The sequence below is a fragment of the Peromyscus leucopus genome, chromosome 8b (assembly GCF_004664715.2).
Source record: "Peromyscus leucopus breed LL Stock chromosome 8b, UCI_PerLeu_2.1, whole genome shotgun sequence".
Classification (NCBI taxonomy): Eukaryota; Metazoa; Chordata; class Mammalia; order Rodentia; family Cricetidae; genus Peromyscus; species Peromyscus leucopus.
In genome coordinates, this window is record NC_051086.1 from 100,255,372 (window position 1) to 100,273,461 (window position 18,090).

Sequence of the window (18,090 nt, forward strand, 5' to 3'; positions counted from 1 at the left end):
CCTCGGGGCAGCAGGCGGGCGAGCTCCTGGGCTTGTGGGGGGGGTCTGTGCCCAGACTCCGCCTTGCTGTGTTCTGCTAAGTGTGGGCATAGCAAGTCTTGGGTCCTGGGGTAGGCTCTAGATTGCTGGCTCCCCTCTGGGTTCCTTCTGTCCTCAGCTTCTGGCCTGCCTTTGGGGTCCGGCTCTGGTTGGTTTTGATCTAGACTTCTCTCTTGTGTTACCCTAGATGCTCAAAAGAGGAAGAGCAAGTGGGACTCTGCCATACCGGTGACCACAATAGCACAGCCCACCATCCTCACGACCACAGCCACGCTGCCAGCCGTGGTCACGGTCACCACCAGTGCCAGCGGCTCCAAGACCACCGTCATTTCTGCTGTGGGCACCATTGTGAAGAAAGCCAAGCAGTGACCAGAGGACAGCCCCAGGACTTGACAGGACCGTGCAGCCCGGTGACTGCTGCCCACTGGGAGGTGCCACTCGGTTCCAGGACTAAGATGGGCTCCCCATGTGCCTTCCAAAAGGAGCCTCTAAGTGACATTCCAGCCAGAAGGACATGGCAGCAGAGACAGTGGGTGCATTGGACAGAGTCTGTCCATACCCTCTTGATCTCACCCAATTAAAAGTACTGCAGTCTCAGGTCCTGGCATGTCAGATGCGCTGGCCTCTCCCTGCTGTGCTCGGGCAAACGTGGAGCTCAAGTGCCCCTCGTCTCAGTCAGGATTTCTGCTCAGGATGAACAATGGCATGGCAGAAGCTATGGGAGCTGCCGTGATCATTCCCAGTGTATGCCCGGTGGTATGGGCAGGTGGGAGCTCAGGGAGGGGTCAGACACAGACACATGGCCCTTCCTGGTGTCTACTTTCCTGACCCGGAAACCAGATCTCAACAGTTCTCAGGCAATAGCAGAGGCCTCTGCTCTCTTGGGTGCAGTTAAGCACTCCCACATTGCTTCTGATACACGCCCAGGCTTTTGAAATCAGGCCAGTTAACAGAGGGCTGGGGTGTGATTCCCAACCTGCCCAGGGCAGGAGCAAGGTGTGGGCGCCTGGCCAAGGCCACCCCAGTCCCTCGGTGCCCAGTGAATGTGGCCAGCAGGATCCACGCAGTGGGGGAGATGAATCACCTCCTGCTCTGGCCAGGGCAGCAGCTCATTGTTCATGTGAAAGCCCTGCTCTTGGGAAGGTTTCTGCCACCCCACCCTTCCTCTGTCGTTATCTCTGCCCAGCAGCAGCCCCTGGGTAGCACCAGTGGCCACTCTTAGGGCCCAGACAGGTTCACCAGCCCAAGGTGCTAGAGGGGAAAGCTTGCCTTTCATGCCCTCTGGCAGCTCTCCTTCCCACTCAGCGGAAAGGCTGGGTGTCAGAGGAGGAAGCCAGCCTGTAAAGGGTCTCGTTGCTTCCGTGGGACCACCAGAGGCTGAGAAAGGTGCTTCTGAGTTTGTGGCTGGTGTTTGTTTTGTGATCCAAGGACTGACAAACCGCCTGTGAGATCCCTAAAATAAAAACTGAGTCACACTCTTCCCCTTCTCTCTTTGACGGCACTCTGCAACCTTGTGGGGGACGGGTGGTACCTGCTGCCAGCCCTTCCAAAGGCACCCCTGGAAAGGCCTGCCCTGCAGTCTCTGGCAGGTGGGGCCCTCATTGGCTCAGGACACCCAGGTCTGAGGTAAGCATCTCCAGGAGCTGCAGGGAAAGGACACTGCAAGGAGCATGTGATAGAGTCTGGGAATGCAGCTCAGTGCAGGAGCGCCCAGGTCCAGTTTCCTGTGTGTACCACATATACAAACCAGTGTGGTGGCACAAACCATAATCCCAGCACTTGGGATGCAGAGGCAGGAGTGTAAGGCTAGCCTCAGCTACATGAGAGCCTGGCTTAAAAATAGTCCTGGACGGGGATGTGGCCAACTCCCCAGCCTGGCTGCTGCCATTTCTACTCTGCTGCTTTTCCTCCAGTTTAAAGCAGTTTGCAAAGCAAAGGCTTCACCAGCTCAGGCTCCTCACAGCCCCTTAGGAAGGAAGGAAGGACTGCTGCAGTGGGTTGTAAACTCCAGTAAATGGAAATCTGTAGTTATTTATTTTATTATATGCATGGGTCTTTTGCCTACATGTAATTCTGCACCATGAGGGTGCCTGGTTCCCATGGAGGCTGGAAGAGTACATTGGGTCCTGTGGAACTGGACTTACAGATGATTGTGAGCTGCCATGTAGGTGCTGAGAATTGAACCCCAGTCCTGCAAGAGCAGCCACAGTGCTCTTAACTAATGAGTCCTCTCTCCGGGCCCCTAGAGTGATGTTTTTAAAAAGAAGTATGGCCAGGTGGTACATACATTTAATCCCAGCACTGGGGAGGCAGTGGCAGGGGAATCTCTTGAGTTTGAGGTCAACCTGGTCTATAGAGCAGAGTTTCAGGACAGCCGGGGCTACACAGAGAAACCCTGTCTTGAAAAAGCAAATAAGTAAATGAATAAAGGCTATAGTTCAGCTGATAAAGGTGCTTGTCACCCAGCCTGGTGACGTGAGTTCAGTCTCCAGGACCCACGTGGTGGACAGAGCCACCTCCCTGATGTCCTAAAGCACTAGTCCTCACACATGGAGAAAGACAATCAGACCAACCCTCAAGGTGGGCTAAGCCAGGGCGGCAGACACCCCTTAAAGGCCAGTGTGGAGCGGGGCTGGCTGCTTAGTCAGTTTGAAGTGGGGAACCAGAGGGAAGCTGCTGTGTATCTCCCACAGACAAGTGTTGGAGTTGGTCCCCATGGGGATTATCTTTGATAACATTTCCTCTGAGGAACAGCAGAATTTGTGGTTTTGCTTTTCAAAACTTGCCATGTTTTGCCAAGAGACAAAGAAAAGAAAAGGCAATAGCAGCTCATCCGATTCCAAATTCAGTGATGGAGGGAGGCTACCAGGAAAACCAAAGAGTCAGTCTACTGGTCCAATCACTTTGTGGCCCTGGCCCTCCTACATTGGTGGATGAGGAAGGTACTCTGCTCCAAGAAGCAGACAACTAGATGTGTACATTCATAGCAGAAATCACCAGGGAGTGGAGGGCAGACCATTCTGGAGAGGGTGGAGGTGTATGTCTCAGCAGAGGTAGCTCTAAGTCTTCACAAACAAATGAAGTCATGCTGGGGATTCCCCTCTAGTGAACTGGCCATATCGACATAGAGTTCTGTAAATATGTGTTTTCCTCTTATCATGTGGTGTGTGTGGGCACGTGATGCATGTGCATGCACATTTGCAGGGTTAATACATACCTGTGCCTGTGTGAAGATCAGAGTTTGGCATCATCATAAGATGCCTTCTGGCCGGACGGTGGTGGCACAGGCCTTTAATCCCAGCACTCGGGAGGCAGAGGCAGGCAGAACTCTGTGAGTTCGAGGCCAGCCTGGTCTACAGAGCAAGATCCAGGACAGCCAGAGCTACACAGAGAAACCCTGTCTCGAAAACAACAAAAAATGCCTTCTGTTACATTTTTATCTTATGTGTATGAGTGTTTTACCTGCAATTATGTGTACAGCATGTGTGCCTGGTGGCCGAGGTCAGGAGAGAGCATCTGATCCCCCGGAACTGGAATTATGAATGGTTGTGAATCACCATGTGGGTGCTGGGAATCGAACCAGGGTGCTGTAAGAATAACAACTTCTCTTAACTAATCACTTTTTTTTTTTTTTTTTTTTGAGACAGGGTCTCACTATACAGCCCTGGCTGGCTTGGAAATCACTGTGTAGACCAGGGGACCTTAAACCCACAGGGATCCACTGCTTCTGCCTCCTAAAGGCTGGGATCAAGGGTGTATGTCACCACACATGGCCCACCTTACTATTTGTGTGGGTGAGCACACATACCACGGCACACATGGAGATCAAAGGATGACTTTATGCTTTATGGAGTGGGTTTTCTCTTCCACCTTTATGTGAGCTGGGAGTGAACTCAGGTCAACGTGCATCTTTGTTCACAGTGCCATCTAGCTGGCCCTCCACTTTATTTTTTGAAACAGGATCTTTCACTGAGCCTAGAGTGCTCTGTCTCAGCTAGACTGGATAGCCACCTGCCCCCCCCCCGGGGTTACAGGATCATGCCACCACCCCCAGCTTTTATGTGAGGGCTGTTTCTCATACTTCAGTGGCAGGCACTTTACAGACTGGTGAAATCTAAGACTCTGATCTTGAAGAAAATTTAAAAAGTCTATGTGGAGAATAAAAAGCTAAACTTAGATTAGGGAGGAGACCTGGTCAGATGGTGTGGGTAACAGGAATCAGACTCGGATTCAAAAGGAAACCATATGTTAGACATGTCTGGGCAGGAAAGAAATGTAAACATAGACTGACTCACAGATTGCTCAATAGTCTTTAAGATGTGGTGGTGGGGTTTTCTCAGATCATGCTGGAGTGTAGGAGAATGAACTATTAAGATATGTATAATACAAATTCAAACAAAAAACACAAACATACAGAACCGGGGAAATGCTCCCTATGTGGGTAAAGTGCCTGCCACACAGATGTGAGGACCTGAGTTCAAATCCCCAGCATGACAAACTAGTTGGTGGTGTCTATTCCTAGCACTCCTAGGTTGAGATAAGAGGCAGAGACATGAGAAATCAGAAGTTCACGGCATACACAGTGGCAAACGAGGAAACCATCTCTGCCGGACAGTGGTGGCGCACACTTTAATCCCAGCACTCAGAAAGCAGAGGCAGGTGGATTTCTGTGAGTTCAAGTCCAGCCTGGTCTACAGAATGAGTTCCAGGACAGGCTTCAAAGCTACACAGAGAAACTCTGTCTCGGGGAAAAAAAAAAAAGAAAGAAAGAAACCATCTCAAAGCAGAAGGCAAATGCCAAGTCCTGAGGTTGACCTCTGACCTCCACACATGAGAGCACACACACAGAATGAGATTTTAAAAACATGCTCACACACATAAACATATAGAAAAAAAACACATGAGCATACAGCAATGTAGCAAAACCATACTTTTGAAGATAAATGGTAAAAATAATTTTTTTCATCCAGCAATTTTTTGCATTTGTGTGTATGTATCCACATTCCTACATGTGCATGGGTTTGTGTATGTGGGTGCACATGAATGTAGAGGTTGATGTCAGGAACCATCCTTCATTGCTCTTCCACCTTACTCATTGAGGCAGGATCTCCCCATCAAACCCAGGGCTCCCTGGTAGGGCTAAGCTTGCTAGACAGCAGGTTCTGTGGATCCACACTCCCTCCCTCACCTTCCCAGGCTTGAATTATAGGAGGACCATCCTCACCGTGCATTTCACGAAGTCTGGGGATCTGGGTCACATGGCAAGACTGTGTCAAAATCAAGTCCAGCACATCCCTGGAGAACTGTCAGCTCAACCCATAGTGTGTCTCGTTCCGACTGGAGCTCATTAAACACAGGTAAACTGAACAAGTGATTGAACTAATGCAGTGTCAGTTCATGGGGTTGGGGTGGTTACTAGGGATTGAGCCTGGGGCTTTATGCATTCTAGGCAAGTGTAACATCCTCAGCCATGGTTTCTTCTTTTATGTGAGACAGGCTCTCCAAAGTTGCCCAGGCTAGCCTCAAACTCGCCATGTAGCCCGTGCAGGCCTACAGCTGTCATGCTCCTATGTTAGCCTCCCAAGCAGCGGGCTGTAGACACCAAACCCAGCAGTTATTTCGTTTTTATAAAATTAACATGTAGAACCAGTGAGATAGCTCAGCAGGTAAAGGCACTTGCCACTCAAGCCCAGCGGCCCGAGTTTGATCCCAGGAACCCACAGGAAGACAGAAAGGGAGAACAGACTCCACAAAGTTGTCCTCCGACCCCCACATGTTCACCGTGACCACACATGCATCATGCACGCATGCACACACCAATAAAAGTGTTTTTTTTTTAATTAGTGTGTAGGGCAGGAGACATGGTTCGTTGAGTAAGAGCACTAGCTGCACAGTCCTGATGATCTGAGTTTGACCTCAGAGCCCTAGGCAATGGCCTGTCTCTGTAATCCCAGCACTCTCATGGCGAGGTAGAGCTAGAGACAGCAGAATGGACCAGCCAGCCTGGAGTATTCAGCACACAGCAGAAACAAGAGACCCTGTTTCAACAGGGCAGCAGGTGAGAGCCAACTCCTGAAAGTTGTCCTCTGACGTCCACTCATGTACCTGTGCTCACAAATATATGTGTGTGTGTGTATATGTGTGTGTGTATATATATGTATGTATGTATACACACAATATATATACATATATTTTTTTTTAACTTAGATCTTACCATCAAGCTAGTGGTCTATAAATAGTGGCCCTAGAAAAAAAATACCATTAGTTTATTATTTATTTTGAAGAACAGCAAACACTTTATTTTTTTTTAAATAATTATTTTTAAATTAACACGCAGAGCTCTTCATCTCTGGAGTGGACTGGGTGCCTGCTGAAGTGGCTGATGTCCACAAGGCACTGAACAGCCAGGCACATACAACTGAGTGCTGAAAACGCACTGAGTTCCTTCCCCAGGGTCCCCACATTCAGGAACGTGCTTCTCCAGGCACCTAGCCAGTGCAGAACAGCTCTCAGGTGGCTGGGCAGGGCTGCCTGGTGGTGACCATGGCTCATGAATTTGCAGTGAGTGCTTAGAGTTAGTAACACATGGATCCATTTATAGATGAGGCCTTAGATCTAATCTGGGGGGGGGCGGTACGTAGGGAGGCTATCTAATAGTTTTCTTAAGATTTATTTTATTAGTACTATTTTTTAGGCAGGATCTTGTAGCTCTGGCTAGCCTGAAACTCTCTTTGTAGACCAGGCTGGCCTCGAACTCACAGAGATTCATCTGCCTCTGTTTCCTGAGTGCTGGAATTAAAGGCCTGCACCACCATATTTTACATCTGTTTATTTGGGAAGGTGGGGTGGATGTAAATAACCATAGAGGACTTGTGAGAATGACTTCCACCAGGGATCACACTCAGGTCATTGGGTTTGGCACCACGCCCCTTGACCCAGCAAGCTGTCTTGCCCACCCACGCTTGTATTGAGTTCCTACTATGTACCAGGCATCAGGGCTGAGGCTGTGGGGAAAGCACTTTTATAGCCCAGACCTGGACCTTGTTCTCCTCTCCTCGCCCGACTTGGGTCACCCCAGGGGGCAGAAAACATCTGCTCTCAGGGTTCACAGTCAGTGGGACGACCATTTCAAACCAGTATAGCAAATACCATGAGGAAGCCATATCCTAGTCCAGAGGTATAGCCCAGTGGTAGAGTACACATTTATATACAGTTTAGGTGTATGAAGACCTAGATTCTACCCCAAACACCACAACAAAGGAAAATGATAAAAGAGCAGGTGTGAATGCCTGTAATCCCAGCACTTGCAGGGTAGAGGCAGGAGAATTGCCACAAGTTCAAGACTAGCCTGGGCTACATGGTGAGAAAAGGCCATATTCTTGGACGTGTAAACCAACGGAGGATGTGGGAAGTCAAGGAAATTTTAAGATCTTGTTACGTTAGTTCAGGGTCTCTAAGGGTAAGGATAAATCAGGCTGAGTTTCAAGTCGGCATGCCCAGGTTGCGACACTTGATTTAGAGGCATCAGGTCCTGCGGCACATGGCTAGTACGTGAGACTAGATAGAGAGAATCGAGTTGGGGTCTTGCAGAACCTCAAAAGGCTCATTATTAAACAGAAGCGGGGCTTGAAGGCGTTTGAGAGTCTGCAGCGAGAGTAAGATTTGTGAATCAGCTTGTCGCCAACATTCTAACAAGCCAGGAGTGCTACTTCACGCTAGGTCACTTGCTCTCTACTTGTAAAGTGTAATAAATACAATTACATTTTAGGGAGATTTGAGTATCTGAAGGAACCAGCCCTTGCCTATTGGTTCCTCTAGCCACATTGTAGAGGCTGGAGGACCCGGAGGCCAGCAGCCCAGGAGTGCTGAATCTCCCTACCGGTTTGGGGCAGGACGCGGAGAGGGTGGTGCAGGACCCGATGACCGTCGAGGCAGGCAGCGGGACCGGCCCAGCTGGGCTCACTGCCCAGAAGCTGTGTATTAAGAAGCCGCCCCGCGACCCGGAGCGGCCGGGGCACCAGATCCTGGAGCCTGGACGGGTGAGCAGGACGGAGCCCGGGTCTGAGCTGCGGATAAGGGTGGCTCCTCCTCCAGTACCCTCGCGGCAGCTCGGGGCTCGGGGCCGGCGCCGCGGGAGCCGCAGCCCTTTCCGGGGGGCGGGCCTGGCGCTGCGGCGACACCCCAGCTCCTGCCCCGACAGGTGCGCGCAGGGCGCAGGAATGCAGCCCGCCTGACTCACCAGCGCCTCCTTCCTACCTGCGCCGCCCGTCCATAAAGCACTGCCGGCTCCCGCCCGCCACCGCCCGTCCTGCTGCTGCCCCTCCGGGCTCTCCCGCGCGCTCAGCTCGACCCAGCGCAGCCCAGGCCCCCAGCAAGGTAGGTGCAGTTCCCTCCGGGAGCAGGCGTCCAAGGGCACGCTGTCTGCCCCCGTGCCCCGGGACGCCAGGGCTGGCAAGGAAAGGGAGTACCCACTCCTGCCCGGGGCCGCGTAGAGAACCTGCCTGGCTTTTGTTTCCCCGTTCCTCCCCTGAAGATTGGCAGGCCCTGGCTCTCTCTGCCCATGCTGCCAGGACAGGTACCAGGCTTGCCAGGGTGTGAGCAGGGGGCAACTGGGAGCAGGGTGGTTGGGATGAGGGACGGATGGTTGGCCATCAGATTCCCCTGCTAAAGGAGGACACTGGGTAGATGTGTAGTGGGAGTGGGTAGAGGCTGGGGGCTCCGCGGCCCCCTGGGTGTCTGCCTCCCCTCGGTGATCTGCTGTGTGGTGACCCAGTGCATGCGGGGGATGTGGGGAGTCCCTAATTTTCCTCTTGGCAAGCCACCAGCCTGCTCCTTCCCAAAGCCCACTCCAGGCGCCTTTTCTCAGGGAGCTTTCAGAATCTCACCCAGCAGCCCTGCAAGCACGGCCCCGCTCTGCACTCCCCACGACAGTCTCTGGGGGTAGCCTTCGGGCTGCCACCGTGGCCTGGGACTCCAGGTGGTTCCCAAGAGCAGGGACAGACCTCTTCCTTCCTCCACACAGACTTGCCACACCCTGAGCACAGGCTTCCACCCAGGTAGCCCGTTTGTTTCTGTCCTCATCAGAAAAGTGAAGACTGAGTCTCCTAGGGGCCGTGGGCAGGGGGTGGCAGGAAAGGAGTGTTTGACTCCTTAACCCTGATTTCCAATAGGTGACAGGGCAGCTTCAAGAACTGCTGTCCTGTCTGCTCCGCCCAGCCTGCCAAGGCCACATACTCTGATGGCATCCACAGTCCTAATCTTTATGTGAAATCTCATTGTTTCTGTAATAAGTCACTACTTTTAGAACTTTTAAAATACAAATTGAATCAAAGAAAACAGAGTGTCTACCTAGGTCCTTAATTGCCATTTTATAGCTTGTGTGTGTGTGTGTGTGTGTGTGTGTGTGTGTGTGTGTGTGTGTAGGTTTAGTATGGAATCTGTGCTGTCCCCAAATGCCCCACCAGACCTTCCCAATGCTGACTGCTGGATGGGGAAGCCCCACGGCTCCCTGTCCTAAAGCATAGGCAGACAAGCCTCTCCTGCAGGGGTGCTGTGCAGATGGGGTGGTAACCCTGGGCTGAAGTGTTGGGTATGTGTTGCTGTCTTGGCTGTCGGTGACAGCTCTATGTGCTGGGCCTGTGAAAAGAGCTGGGTTTGTCTCTCCGGTGCCCATACCTGTCTAGGTAATGGTGCCCCCAGGGAGGCCAAATCTGCAGCTTGCATTGTGTAGCATGTGGGTGTGGTGCCTACGCCCAAGGCTGCAAGAAACTGATTTCTCCCAGGAGCCACCCCTCTGCTGATTCAGGGTTCCCTTCTAGCCACTGCCCTGTTAAGGTGGCTTCTCTATGCTGGCTCTGCCTATGGGTATGCTGGGGCTGCTGTTTGCCTCCCTGGAGACCATGCCTTGGACGCAGGGGACAGTGCACCCTACTTTATTTTCTGAACAGAAAACCCTGGGGCTCTCCCTGCTCTACAAACTGGGGTTGCCAAGAAAGAATCCAAGGAGCAGGGTCAGTGGATGTGGCCTTGTCTAGGTCCCTGGGAGTTCTGGCCCTAGAAAAAGAAGTGTGACCCTGGCCTTGCCAGGTGGTGGTGGCACATGCCTTTCATCCAAGCAGTCAGGAGGCAGAGACAGGTGGATCTCTGTGAGTTCAAGGCCAGTCTGGTCTACAGAATAAGATCCAGGACAGACTCCAAAAGTTACACAGAGAAACCCTGTCTTGAAGAAAAAAAAAAAAAGAGGTGTGACCCTGACCTTTGCCCTCCTCTATGCAGGCCTCGGTAGCTCTGGGTCCGGCCTCTTTCTTTACAAGACTTCAGGCTGCCCATCTTTTCAGACTTGGAAGGTCGCTGGTGTACTGAAATGATTTAATGGTGAGCCAAAGGCCACCGGGTGTGTGTGAGTGGACGGCAGGGGCTTCTAAACTCACCCTGGGCCCTGCTCAGGGGCCCTGAAAACTCAGCTCTGGGGTAGGTAGAAGTTGGGAGAAAAGCAGGGCATTTAGAAGCCACACTGAAGAACCGGCAGGCGGTGTAGAACCCAGGCAGGCAGCACCACTCCCAAGCCCCTGGCTCCCCTCTGAGCCCACTCTTCTCACAAAGAGCAAGACAGCTGGTCCAAGGTGGGCGGCAGGTAGGTACAGTCAGCGCCCCTGTGAAGGACGCCCACTTACTGAGAGACCATATTTTTGCCCACTGGGAATGGACAGGCAAGGACAGAATGAGAGCTCACCCTACCCTCACTGAGACCAGCTCCAAGAGACCTAGTAATGGATCAGTCTCAGAACCCATAGTTCACAAAGGCCAGAGAGGTCTTCCTCGGGCAGGGCAGCGGTATCGGGGGTATGTGGTCACTGCTGGAATGGCAAGAAAGGGGTGGTGGAGCAGACAGGTATAAGACTACTGTCTCTGTCATTCACAAGCAGAGCACCCCCGGTGGTCACCTAACCCATGACAGCCCCCATCTATCTCTTCAATCTCATGTGCTCTGATGATAAGCATGATCCACCATGCCCGGGTTGAGTCTCCATTGCCACACCCTGACAAGACTGTCTCACCTGCGGAGCTCTGGTGGGGATTCAGGGAGCCGATGCCGCAGACCAAGCCTCGAGAGGCATCGTGTGTCCTTGTTGTGGTCTTGCAGGAAGAGGAGGATGGCAGGGCCACGTTCCAGCCCGTGGGTGAAGCTGCTGCTGGCAGCAATGTTGAGTGCCAGTCTTCCTGGAAACGTGGGTGAGTCCGAATATCCCCACGGGCCCCTCTAGGCAGCTCTTAAGACATGACCCTGCAGAAGGCAGTCACTCGAGCTGGAGAACCGGAGGGTCCATGCCCTTCACCTCTGATAGTTGTAAGCCCTGCTTGGTGGCTGGGAATAGAGAGGGAGGCAAGGTGCCCATTCAGAGTCAGAGCTGAGGCCTCAATCGTGGAGCTATGAGTGTTAGGGGACCTGGAAGGAGACCGCTGACATGCCAGCTACTCTCTTGAGTGTCCCCAGTTAGGAAATGGCTCCTATCAAGTTTTCCCTGCCAGGTGAGGTCATGTTCATTTTTTAGAGAAGACGATGGTGGGAATATTTACATCATAGAAACTGACAACCACAGGGAGTCGGGGCTTCCCTCACCTCCTCAGAACCACTGCTGAACACTGACCAGGGAGCCATGGCCTGGAGTCCAAGACAGCCCTTACTGTCTGGTGCAGCTAGTCGAGCCTTATTGTGATTCTAACTAGACAGAACCCAGGAGAGAGCCCAACAACAACCTTTGTGTAAACTGAGGGCTTTCGTTCACTTACTGAGAACGTCCTGTGTGCCCAGCCTTGTGCTAGGCACACGGGTCCTGTGATACATAAAACAGTCCCCTCCCTAGAGGAGGTTCAGGGGACAGACCAGTCCCCTGGCAACAGTCTAGGAAACACAAGCCATAATGAAGAGGGCCTGGCAAAGGGCAGGGCACGGTGGATGTGGCCTGTCACAGGGGTCTGGACAGATGGGAGCTTTTGTAGGGCCTAACAATGACAGCCAACCTTTAGACATTGAGACAAGATGTCATCTACAAAGTTCACACTTGAGAACTATGCAATCAAGTTACCAAAAGAGAATAAAAAAAAAAAAAAAAAAAAAAAAAAAACCCTCATGATGTTTTAAGGAAGTCTGCCGTCATGTATTGATATGCACTGAGGGCTACAGGCTGGACGTGCCTGGAAAGGCTTAACAGCAAGGGTGGTCCATCCAGCGGGGGTGGTCCATCCAGCAAAGCCGGCACTTCCATTTTGCCTCTCCATCCTCCCGACTTAAGTAGACATTTCCAGGTTCGAGGCCTGCTCTGCTCATCTCTAGCTGTGCTGTACGGAATAGACCGTTTTCTCCTCTATAAGTTTGGGAGAGAGAATCCACACTTCTCTGGGGTGAGGGTGCAGTTGAGGAAGGAGGGTCCCTGGTGAGCCCCACCCCCCACCCCCCACCCCCCCCCCGCCACCCCTTCACGTGCCCTCTGCTCACCAGCCAACCGCTGCAAGAAGGCTCAGGTGAAGAGCTGTACGGAGTGCATCCGTGTGGACAAGAGCTGTGCCTACTGCACAGATGAGGTGAGCCACTACCGCTAGGCTTTCTGGGCCAGCCTGAGCCACCACCTACCACCCCACGCCCCACCACTGGCTCTGGCCAACTTCACTCTCTCCGCTGGCCCAGCCTAGCCCCGGGCCAGATGTGTGTGGGAGAAGAGGTGAGGGCTGGAAGTGTCGGGAGGAAACCACCCGGGATTGGGACGGCCAGGGCTTGGCCCTCACCTGCACTGAGCCCATCTGCCTCTGGCCAGCTCTTCAAGGAACGGCGGTGCAACACCCAGGCGGAGCTTCTGGCCGCAGGCTGCCGGGGAGAGAGCGTGCTGGTCATGGAGAGCAGCCTCGACATCACAGAGGTACCTGGAGTGGGGTGGAAAGCTGGCTGGTTCTGAGGACCATGGTGCCCCGTGGCAGGCCTGAGATGCCCCCCTCAGGTCTCCAGAGTGACCTTCTAATAAACTGCCCCACTTCCTTGGACACAGAACACCCAGATTGACACCACCCTGCACCGCAGCCAGGTGTCTCCCCAAGGCCTGCAGGTCCGGCTACGACCGGGTGAGGAGCATAACTTTGTGTTCAAGGTGTTTGAGCCCCAGGAGAGCCCCATGGATCTGTATATCCTCATGGACTTCTCCAACTCCATGTCTGACGATCTGGACAACCTCAAGCAGATGGGGCAGAACCTGGGTATGGCCACAGTGTGGAGAGGAGGGGGTGGGGTGGAGTTCGCCCAGCCAGCTCAGGAGGCCAAGACACAGGACAGCTGCACATACCCTTGTGGAAAGACGAAATATCTGAGCACCTCCCACCCCCCCACCCCCACCCCACATACCTCAAAGAGCCCCCATTCACAGAGGGAGATTCAGGCCAGACTCTGCCCACTATTAGAGATTTCACAGGAGGCCCAAGAATGACAAGGAGCCAAGCCATCTGGCCCTGACAAAGAGGGAGCCCATGCCACAAGGTCATGGGTATATGTCAGTGGTGCAGAATCAGCTGAGTTCAGTGCCCAGCTGCCTCACTGTTTCTTTTCTTTTCTTCTTTTTGTTTGTTTGTTTCTTTTGTTTTATTTTGAGACAGGGTCTGTCTGTAAAGCCTTGGTTGTCCTGGAACTCACTCTATAAACCAGGCTGGCCTCAAACTCAGAGATCCACTTGCCTCTCCCTCATGAGTGCTGGGATTAAGGGAGTATGCCACCACCACCTGGCCTGCCCACTATTTTTTTCTAAACACACAACTCTAAGGCCCCTCCAGTCTCATTCCCCCAACTGTACATCTGAACAAAAGGAGCTGTAGAAATAAATGGTTCTACAGGGGCCGGAGAGATGTCTCAGTGGTTAAGAGCACTGGCTGCTCTTCCCGAGGACCCAGGTTCAATTCCCAGCACCCACATGGCAGCTCACAACCATCTATAACCCCAGTTCCAAAGGATCTGATCCCTCTTCAGGCTTCCACGGACACCAAGCCCCCTCATAGTGTATAGACATATATGCCAGCCAAACACTATGCACATAAAATAATTTTTTTAAAAACTGGAACAAAAGCTATGAGTCCATGAGCTGCTGTTCAGCATGCAGTATTTACAGGAGGTTGCATCTGCCGGCTTCCTGCTTCCTGAGCCAGCACAGGGTCCCCTGTGGGGTTGCTGGGACTCAGCGGCCTTTCTTTTTTCCTGATACCTAGCCAGGATCCTGCGCCAGCTCACCAGTGACTACACGATTGGGTTTGGAAAGTTTGTGGACAAAGTCAGTGTCCCTCAGACGGACATGAGACCCGAGAAGTGAGTGACTGAGTGGGTCTGGGTGGGCAGGGGTCCTGGCCATGTATTCTACCTCGTCCCATAATGGCACTTAGAGTTCTCCTCTGACCAGAGTGAGTCATGGGCACTGGAGCATGTGGGACCTGACGCTTCCCTGACACTGACTCTGTGTCCACCTCTGTCCAGGCTGAAGGAGCCCTGGCCCAACAGTGACCCCCCGTTCTCCTTCAAGAATGTCATCAGCTTGACAGAGAGTGTGGAAGAATTCTTGGACAAACTGCAAGGAGAGCGGATTTCAGGCAACCTGGACGCTCCTGAAGGGGGCTTCGATGCCATCCTGCAGACTGCTGTATGCACAGTGAGTGTCCAGAGGGACCCTGCCAGCCTAGGCCAGGGCTGCAGCCTTCTGGGAAGGAATAAACTGCTGATGGCCTGTCCCACCACTCAGGCTCAGAATCCCTTAGGGGGAGTCCCCAGAGGCCTGGACCCCATTCCTTTAGATCATCAGACATTCCAGTGGCCTTTCCTTAATTCTAATCCTAGTTTTGATATGCTGGGAGTCAGGGTCCATACCTGAGTGAGTAGTCACAACCTGTTTTTGTATTGGCCAGTGAGGCAGACTTGGGTCTAGTCGTTCTGGAATATTCAGGGTCCTGACACTAGTCCACCAGATCATCTCCCACATCTACAAACTGCCCAATCTCCAACCGTGCCGGCAGGTAACTGTTTATTTATGTGTGTGCATGCCACAGTTTGGAGGTGTGCATGCAGAGGTCAGAGAACAACTTTTAGGAGTCAGTTCTCTACTTTCCCATGCCCGAGGGATAGAACTCGGGTTACCAAGCTTGAAGACAAGCACCGTTACCTGACGAGCCATGTCTCTGGCCCAGTGCCAGCAGAAAAAAAAACGGTCCGTTCTTTTTATGCCTACATCATTTTTTTTTCCATTTTGAAAATAACCAATCCATATTGCAGATAAATTAGAAAACAAAAATTGCCTGTAATTCCACCAGCAACCAAGTCATCCCCTTGATAGCTGTTGGTACAGTCTGTTCCTCTTTTCACATCTTATGTAGTGGGATTGTTTTACCTATAAACCTGAAACTCGACCTTTTTTTTTCTTCTACACTTAATATTATCATAAGTGCAGTTTTTGAAACCACACTGTATAAAACCAAGCAGGGTGGAATATATCCTAAATCCCAGCACTTGATCGTCAGGAGTCCAAGTTCACCCTCAGCAACCTACTGAGTTCAAAAACAGCATGGACTACATGAGATCCTAAAAAATAAAACAGGCCAGGCGTTATGGTGCATGCTTTTAATCCCAGCACTCAGGAGGCAGAGGTAGGTCGATCTCTAAGTTCAAAGCCAGCTTGGTCTACAGAGTAAGTTCCAGAACAGCCAGGGATACACAGAGAAACCCTGTCTCATAAAAACAAAAATAAAACAAACATAAAAATCCCCCAAAATGGTGCTGGGTGTGGTGGCTATAATCCCAGTACTCAGGAGGCCAAGGCAGGGAGATGACGAGTTTGAGGTCAGTCTGGGCTATGAGGCAAGGCCTTGTCTTAAAAACAATGCCACCCTGTGCACTCTTTCAAATTATTTGCCATACACGGCTGTCTTAGTCAGTGTTCCATTGCTGTGAAGGGACGTCATGACCACAGCAACTCTTATAAAAGAAAACATTTAATTGGGACTGGCTTACAGTTTCAGAACTTTGGTCCATTATCATCATGGTGGGAAGCATGGCGGCACACCATCAGACAGGGTGCTGGTTCTACGCAGTCATGGAGAAGGAGATGAGGGTTCTACATCCACACCCACAGGCAGGAAGAGAGAGACGCTGGGCCTGGCCAACAAAGCCACACCTACTAATCCCTCCCAAGTAGTGCCACTCCCTTGACCAAGCATTCATTCAATACATGAGCCTATCAGTCTGGGAGGAGGGGACTGGACCTGCCTGGACTGAGTCTACCAGGTTGATCGCAGTCCTCGGGGGAGGCTTTGCCCTGGAGGAGGTGGGATTGGGGGGTGGGCTGGGGGGAAGGGGAGGGGGTAAGAGGGGGGAGAACAAGGGAATCCGTGGCTGATATGTAGAACTGAATAGTATTGTAAAATAAAATAAAAGGAAAAAAAAAGATTATAAAAATCAAGAAAAAAAAATACATGAGCCTATGGAGGCCGTTCCTATTCAAACCACCACAGCTGCTCTAGGTCTTTCAGTCTGCCCATTTCCTTTAGCATGGTGCTGTGGACATTTTTCCTGTGCATCTTAACTATTCTTGCAGTGTGGCTGAGGGCTTGGGGTAAGGAACTGTCCCAGTGTATGAGGCTTGAGTCTTTCAGTGGTGCCCATGATGTGCACACACATGGTGTGCACACACTCATCATCACTGTCCACTTTTCACCGTGGTCATTCACATGCTGCCATGATGGCACATGCTGTTAATCCTGTGGCTTCGGTCCAGCCCCCTGTTGGCAACCGCTCCTCTTTCCCTATGTGATGAAGGAACGTAAGTCCTCAGCCAGCAGCCAGCTTAGTGGGCATTGCCCTCCCTGCCTTCCAGAGGGACATCGGCTGGAGGGCTGACAGCACCCACCTTCTGGTGTTCTCCACCGAGTCTGCCTTCCACTACGAGGCTGATGGCGCCAATGTGCTGGCTGGCATCATGAACCGTAATGATGAGAAGTGCCACCTGGATGCCACAGGCTCCTACACCCAGTACAAGACACAGGACTACCCGTCTGTGCCCACACTGGTGCGCCTGCTAGCCAAACACAACATCATACCCATCTTTGCCGTCACCAACTACTCCTACAGCTACTATGAGGTGTGAGGCCTGGGCCCCTGGTCAGGTGGGGACAGTGTAGGGGGTGGATGGAACTTCTCAGACCTCCCTCCCTTCCCAAAGCTTCTGGGTCCCTAGAAGGTCTCTTACCCATCCCCCTAACTGAACTCCCAAGCAGCCGAGAGGGTGGGTCCCGGAACACCCTAGCAGGCTCAGCGCCTAGTTTTACTGTGTGCAGAGTAGGACTAATGAAGATACATTAACCCAAGGCCTGTGTCGTCTCCTGCAGAAACTTCATAAGTATTTCCCTGTCTCCTCACTGGGAGTGCTGCAGGAGGATTCATCCAACATCGTGGAGCTGCTGGAGGAGGCTTTCTATGTGAGAAACATAGAAACATGTGGGCTGCCGAGGTTGAGCCCTTCTGGGACGGGAGGAGAATGGGCAAGAAGGTTGATACGTGAGTCTGGGATAGGCCATGAGGCAGGGTCTCTGGCCAACCTTAGGAGTCTGAGGAATCTACTAGGCCATGGCCCTAGGCTCACAGGGTCTGCCATTGTGATCACATACACACTCACATCTGTCTTCCATGTGAGTTGCGACGAAGAACAATCAGGCCAAGGCCAAGGTGGGTGAGCCCAGGCTCCACACAGATCACCGATCACTTCTTCTCCTTCAGCGAATTCGCTCCAACCTGGATATCCGGGCTCTGGACAGCCCACGAGGCCTGAGGACGGAGGTCACGTCCGATACATTCCAGAAGACAGAGACTGGGTCCTTTCACATCAAGCGAGGAGAAGTGGTATGCTCCCATGGGCACAGTGGAGCAGGTGGTTAGGCATAGCATCCAGGAGTACATCTTCTGACAAGGGACACGCATGGCCCCTGGGTTCAAACCTTCTGGCATCGTCCTCTTGGATGAGTTTTCACAATCCTCTGCTT

General features: G+C 52.2%; 2 protein-coding genes across 7 annotated transcripts in view; both read left to right on the plus strand.

Moving 5' to 3' along the window:
- Window positions 1-1,520, plus strand: part of LOC114707048 (SAP30 binding protein) — a 33,443-nt gene extending 31,923 nt beyond the window's left edge. For both annotated transcript variants that reach the window (XM_028889660.2, XM_028889661.2), the window contains one exon: window positions 227-1,520. In XM_028889660.2, the coding sequence (XP_028745493.1) occupies window positions 227-408 (182 nt within the window). In that variant the 3' untranslated portion in view covers window positions 409-1,520. The remainder of the gene's footprint in view (window positions 1-226) is intronic.
- Window positions 1,521-8,327: 6,807 nt separating this feature from the next.
- The window catches only part of Itgb4 (integrin subunit beta 4), a 34,600-nt gene continuing 24,837 nt past the window's right edge, over window positions 8,328-18,090 (plus strand). For 4 of the 5 annotated variants that reach the window (XM_037200538.1, XM_028889687.2, XM_037200541.1 and 1 more), the window contains exons 1-10: window positions 8,332-8,415; window positions 11,183-11,271; window positions 12,539-12,621; window positions 12,852-12,953; window positions 13,080-13,284; window positions 14,281-14,377; window positions 14,543-14,714; window positions 16,929-17,192; window positions 17,440-17,529; window positions 17,828-17,950. In XM_037200538.1, the coding sequence (XP_037056433.1) occupies window positions 11,193-11,271; window positions 12,539-12,621; window positions 12,852-12,953; window positions 13,080-13,284; window positions 14,281-14,377; window positions 14,543-14,714; window positions 16,929-17,192; window positions 17,440-17,529; window positions 17,828-17,950 (1,215 nt within the window). In that variant the 5' untranslated portion in view covers window positions 8,332-8,415; window positions 11,183-11,192. Of the gene's footprint in view, window positions 8,416-10,314; window positions 10,414-11,182; window positions 11,272-12,538; window positions 12,622-12,851; window positions 12,954-13,079; window positions 13,285-14,280; window positions 14,378-14,542; window positions 14,715-16,928; window positions 17,193-17,439; window positions 17,530-17,827; window positions 17,951-18,090 lie in introns of all 5 variants that reach the window. The other variant, XM_037200539.1, reaches the window with a different exon arrangement.